Consider the following 6,000-nt stretch of genomic DNA (forward strand, 5'->3'; position numbering starts at 1 on the left):
GCTGTCAGCGCGGCCGTACTGCTGAGAGCTGCCCGACTCTGAGCCACGTGGCTATCAGCGCGGCCGTACTGCTGAGAGCTGCCCGACTCTGAGCCACGTGGCTATCAGCGCGGCCGTGCTGCTGAGAGCTGCCCGACTCTGAGCCACGTGGCTGTCAGCGCGGCCGTGCTGCTGAGAGCTGCCTGACTCTGAGTCACGTGGCTATCAGCACGGCCATACTGCTGAGAGCTGCCCGACTCTGAGCCACGTGGCTATCAGCGCGGCCGTACTGCTGAGAGCTGCCTGACTCTGAGCCACGTGGCTATCAGCGCGGCCGTGCTGCTGAGAGCTGCCTGACTCTGAGTCACGTGGCTATCAGCGCGGCCGTGCTGCTGAGAGCTGCCCGACTCTGAGCCACGTGGCTGAGTCAGCGCGGCTGTGCTGCTGAGAGCTGCCTGACTCTGAGTCACGTGGCTGTGTCAGCGTGGCCGTGCTGCTGAGAGCTGCCCGACTCTGAGCCACGTGGCTATCAGTGCGGCCGTGCTGCTGAGAGCTGCCCGACTCTGAGCCACGTGGCTGAGTCAGCGCGTCCGTGCTGCTGAGAGCTGCCTGACTCTGAGCCAGGTGGCTGCGTCAGCGCGGCCGTGCTGCTGAGAGCTGCCCGACTCTGAGCCACGTGGCTGAGTCAGCGTGGCCGTGCTGCTGAGAGCTGCCCGACTGAGTCACGTGGCTATCAGCACAGCCATACTGCTGAGAGCTGCCCGACTCTGAGCCACGTGGCTATCAGTGTGGCCGTGCTGCTGAGAGCTGCCCGACTCTGAGCCACGTGGCTGAGTCAGCGCGGCCGTGCTGCTGAGAGCTGCCCGACTCTGAGCCACGTGGCTATCAGCGTGGCCGTGCTGCTGAGAGCTGCCTGACTCAGTCACATGGCTGCATCAGTGTGGCCGTGCTGCTGAGAGCTGCCTGACTCCAAGCCACATGGCTGTGTCCGTGTGGCCATGCTGCTGAGAGCTGCGTCCTGGAGATGCTGTTAAGCTCTCTTTCACACTTCCTGCCCAATTCTAGGTCACACTCATGCCTCAAACACAGCACAGGTCCTGTGGATCAGGAGGCCATGTGTTCATGAATGGGGCATAACCCCTGTTCTAGACGGGGTTACTCTCCCCCTGAAGGAACAGGTATGCAGCTTGGGAGTCCTCCTGGACCCTTGTTTAACATTTGAAAATCAGATTCTTTCAGTGGTCAGGAGGGCCTCTGGGCAGCTGCGTTTGATCTGCCAGCTGCGACCCTTCCTGAACAAACATGACGTGGCCACAGTGATCCATGCGCTTGCTACATCCCGACTGGATTACTGTCATGCACTTTATGTGGGGCTGCCTCTAAAGAGCCTTCAGAAACTTCAGCTGGTCCAGAATGCGGCTGCTCGAGTTTTAAGCAACACTAGTTATACGGAGCACATTATGCCAGGGCTTCGGCAGCTGCCCTGGCTTCCGGTATGTTTCCGGGCACTATGTAAGGTTTTAGTTATGACCTATGAAGCCTTAAATGAGTTGGGTCCAGGGTATCTGAAGGACCGTCCTCTCCCATATGAACCTGCCCGGGGATTGAGGTCAGCGGGGGAGGCTTTGCTTCGTGTTCCCCCACTTGTGGAGATAAGATTAACATCTACACGGAACAGGGAGTTCTCAGCTTTTGCTCCCAGGCTGTGGAATTTTCTTCCTTAGGATAGTCGCATGGCACCAATGCTAGCGTTGTTCCGGCGTCAGGTGAAAGCCACCCTTTTTACTTGCGCTTTTATTAACGTTTGAGTCTCTATGTGTGTGTTCCTCCTCTCTGTTTTCAGCTGGTTATGTCCCTCTGGGGTCTCGTATTTTAAAATGTTTATATATATTTGTATTTTTTGTTTCTTCTTGTAAGCCGCCTTGAATATTTTAAATAGAAAGGTGGGGTACAAATGTTTAAATAAAGAAATACATACATAAATATTAGGCAGAAGGCTGCCACACTGGTGTATTCGTAGGCACCAGCACAGTAGCACACTCCCGTTACCAGCAGGAGAGGCATCGGGCATCACTTTAGTTTCTTTGTTTCTTACATGCTGAGGCCTCAGAGGGGGAGCTGGGATGGCTGCTATGCCCCGCTCAAGACGAGGGGAGCGAAGGGAGGCTGGCACCACAGGCCCTAGCAGTCTCCCCTGGGGATAGCAGCAGTCCCCACATTAGCCGTTTCACACAGATCAGGACAAAGCACAGACCGGCAGCCGCTCCCCAAGGTGCCCCACGCAACACCAGACAGGCCCTCGGACTCACCTTGTTCGCTTGACTCGAGTAGCTCCCTCTGTGGTGTGTTATGTAGTATGGAGGCGACGGCAGCCTGGGGAAAGGAACCACACCCATGTGACAACGGGCAAGTGCATCTGCACCATCGGTCACAAGCAAGACCTCGGGGGCCTGGCAGCCGAGGAAGAGACGTGTCTGCTGATCACTTTAACGAGAGCCCAAGAGCACCTGGGAAGCTCTGAAAGGAACCTGCGCCAAGCTCCACCTCCACTACTAGGGGGTTTTGCACAGAAGTAGGACCCTAGGTTCTTTCGCCAGCTGGTACTTTATGGGGAAAGAGGCAGATGGGAGTTTATTCGATACGCGTCACTACTCAGCTCTCCAAGCCGTGTGGATCGCTCAGGAGGTGGCTTTTGAGGGGATATCTTCTCTGGAAAAAAAAGAGTGTCCTTAACTCAGATTGGGTACCTGGGCCAAAACAGCAATGAAGACCCAACAATTTGGCTGACATGGGATAGCTGCTGGAGGTACAGCCCATAAGGGAGCTGGGGTTGACTCGAGCTGCTAAATTGTGTTAAAAATAGAGTTGCCGTCTCTTCACGGCTTATTGAAATGCGAGTGAGCAAACGTGAGCTAAGCACAGGAGGCTTTTAGAGGGCGGGGGTGGTGCCAGGCAGACGCGATTCTGGAAGCTGACTCCATCTGCCTTGCATAGTGTTCTGGTGCTGAGCACACTCACAGCGCAGTAGTAGCCTCTCCACAGCTAAGACTAGAGACAGCTCCCTGGTCAGCCCAGTCCCTCCTCCTCTCCTCTCCTCTCCATCCATCCCTGCCCAGCACTGCTGGGAAGCGCAAGAGGGGTGAGGAATCCCAGAGCTGCCGCCATGGCCAGCCGGAGGGACAAGCCATCCCAGACAAAGTGAGTTCCTGCCTTTTAGCTGTGACACAAGCACGGAGCCGACCCCTCAGAGACTCGCAGGCCACAGAACCTCACCCACCGCCTCCTTCTGGCAAGTCACTGGCCTGCTCGCGTCATGGTTCAAAGCCGCCCGCTGGTCTGCCTGCTTGGGCTCCGTTTACTCTACCTGAAGTGTGGCATTGCCCGGGCTTGTGCCCAAAGTTGCCTCCACCAGTTGGCACTCAGCCTGGTCCGGAGCAAACGAAGCATTCTCTGTGGGTGCCGCTCAGCTCACGTCCTCTGTGGGAGAAGGCGGAGGGTGAGCACAAGCCAGGGCATACACAGCCATTTAGCTCTGAATCGGAACCAGCTCCAGTCGAGACCATCACCAGGGGACCCGTGGCCCTTGTAAACAGCCTTCCCGGACCCCTCCTTTCGGGGCCTGATCGCAAACAGCCCCTACTTTCCCGCCTCCGTTCTACGGCTTGTATCGCCGATACGGGATCGTCACTCGCTCCCTTCCCCAAACTCGCCCAAATCCCGTAGTGGGCTTGGGACTTACCCCTAGACAGCCCCTGGGAAGGACACCTTGCCGAGGAGGCTGGCTCAGAGCCTCTTTGCTGCGGAATCTTGGTAAAGAAATGGTCACTCCTACAATGTGACATCATTGCATCAGGGGTGACATCACTCAGGGCATTATGATGTCACCATTTGTCCTGTGTATTTTCCAAAACCATCCCGGGGACCCAACCAAGGATCAAGGCCCCATTGGCTGGGCGCGGCACAGGCGGGCAGGGCAGCCTCGATAGCCAGACACGTAGATGAGAGAAACGAGGGGAAATCCAGTAACAGCTACGCCAGCAAGACGGTCTCAGCAATAAGCAGCAGCCTCACCGCATCACCTGCCTACTCACCGCAGGGAGAGGGGTAAGGAAGAGGACATTGCCGTGGCTCATCTCACTCCACCAACAACTCGGCCAGCTGCTCGGGGCACATTCGATGGCGGCGGGGGTCTGTCCGTCAGGGAGAGCCTGCGCCTTCTCTCCGCGATGCTCCTCGAGCTGCGACGCGCAACCCAGGCTCGTGCGTGGGCTGCATGCGTGGCCCCTGACCCGTAGCATGCGTGGCCCCTGACCCGTAGCAGCCCTGTGGTTGGATGCTGAGGGGGCGCACGGCTCTCCCGGTCCGTGCTGGGTGCGACCACACGCACCTCACTCCACGTGCCCGGGCTCCACCCGTGTCACTTTGGCGATACCCGTAGAAAAAACCTACCGAGAGGGGAGCAGCAGAATCTGGCTACTCTGCACAGGGGCAACAGTAACGAAAGGTCTGTGAGCCACACACAGAACCTGCGAGGCCGCAGGCTGCCCATCACTGCCCTAGAGCAACTCCCCTGGGAACAACTGGCTGACAGTTCTGTAGTAACCGTCTAGGCTGGGCAACAACTGGGCCTGTGAGCCCTGGTCTCAGCAGACAGTTCATGTTTCTGGCCCACAGTCAGGCAGGGTAGCAGGCGTTAGGCCCTCTAATTTTTCTGTGCATGTGCGGAATACCTGTTGTTATGGGCACCGACACATGTGCTGTTGTGCACCACCAGTAGAATCAAAACCTCTAGATATAATACAGACTTTTAAAAAGTTCCCAAATGGATAATCACTCCAGCCAGGACAGGTTAGGCCTTGTAGAGCTCGCTACCCAAAGAACTCCACTGAAGCGTAGGAGAAATGCATCAACCAGCCAAAATACCACAGTAACACACTTTGAAAGAATAAAATTACAGCGAGTACATGTGCATGGCAGGAAGGACCAGACAGTAACAACGAGAACAACGCAAATTGATGATGGGAGGTGTGTGGGAAAGAGAGTGTGTGTGACACAGCGATGGTGTGTGTACGACAGACAGACTGAGTGTATGTGTGCACGCCAGCTGCTCCTGGGTAAGTTTCTGAGAAACCCCCTACAACACTGCAAGCTGTCCCGGCCCTGTGGTCTGCGCTCCCCGCTCTGCGGAGCTGGGGCATGGGGGGAGGAAGGGAGCGCGCCAGCTGTGAGCTGCACTCAGAGACAGAGCATGGCCCCTGTAGGAAAGGCAAGCGGTCACCCACTGCTCCCACTGCAGCAGCTCAGAGCTCTCCTGAGCCAGGCTGTGTCTCCCGCACCCCTGCCCTGCGGCGACGGGGTACAGGGGCGGGGCAGAGGAACACCCTGACAGCCCCCACACTCTGCACTGCAGGCGGGCGGGTCCCCCTGCAGCTGCTGGAGGGAGCAAGACGAGGGTGGGGCAGCTGAGCACATGCTGCTGGCGCAGCTTGCAGGTGATGCGGGTAGGGCTGCCAGGTGTTGGGTTGGGAACCGGACAGGCCAGTATTTGAGCTTCCTGTCCGGGACACAAAGGGAGACAATGGAACGGAGACAATGGAACGGAGACAATGGAACTGCCCGGTGTTTTCTATGCAAGATGGAATGTCGATTGGGATGGAATGCCAAGGGTGTCCGGGATTTTGGTTGAAACCACCTGGCCGCCCTCGGTCACGCGGGAGGCAGCAAGTCTGTAGGCCCCAGGCCCTCGCTCGGGCCGGGGCCGCACTGGGCCAGGCTGGGGCCTGCAGCCGGCTGAGCTGAAGTACGTGTGCCTGCCCAGACCAGGCCGTGGCCTTCGTCAGGAACAGCTACGCGCAGCCGGGGGCAGGGATTAGCTCCCTGGCAAGAGGCAGGGCCCTGGGCCACACGGTGGGCAGGCTGCAGCCCCAGGGCAGAGACGCAGGCCCACCCACTCCACGTGGGGCCCTAGCCGTGGAGGGTGATCTGCCTCTGGCCCGCAGGGAAATCCGGTCCCAGCATGCT

The 6,000-nt window shown here is 58.0% G+C and overlaps 1 protein-coding gene across 1 annotated transcript in view; it reads right to left on the bottom strand.

Moving 5' to 3' along the window:
• The window catches only part of LOC102456803 (very long-chain specific acyl-CoA dehydrogenase, mitochondrial-like), a 34,796-nt gene extending 30,990 nt beyond the window's left edge, over nt 1-3,806 (bottom strand). The window contains exons 1-3 of the mRNA XM_075938319.1: nt 3,719-3,806; nt 3,344-3,456; nt 2,289-2,352 (exon numbers count right to left, since the gene is read on the bottom strand). Coding sequence (XP_075794434.1) covers nt 2,289-2,352; nt 3,344-3,426 — 147 coding nt within the window. The 5' untranslated portion in view covers nt 3,427-3,456; nt 3,719-3,806. The remainder of the gene's footprint in view (nt 1-2,288; nt 2,353-3,343; nt 3,457-3,718) is intronic.
• Nucleotides 3,807-6,000: the final 2,194 nt, after the last annotated feature.

Source organism: Pelodiscus sinensis, chromosome 10 (assembly GCF_049634645.1).
Source record: "Pelodiscus sinensis isolate JC-2024 chromosome 10, ASM4963464v1, whole genome shotgun sequence".
Classification (NCBI taxonomy): domain Eukaryota; kingdom Metazoa; phylum Chordata; order Testudines; family Trionychidae; genus Pelodiscus; species Pelodiscus sinensis.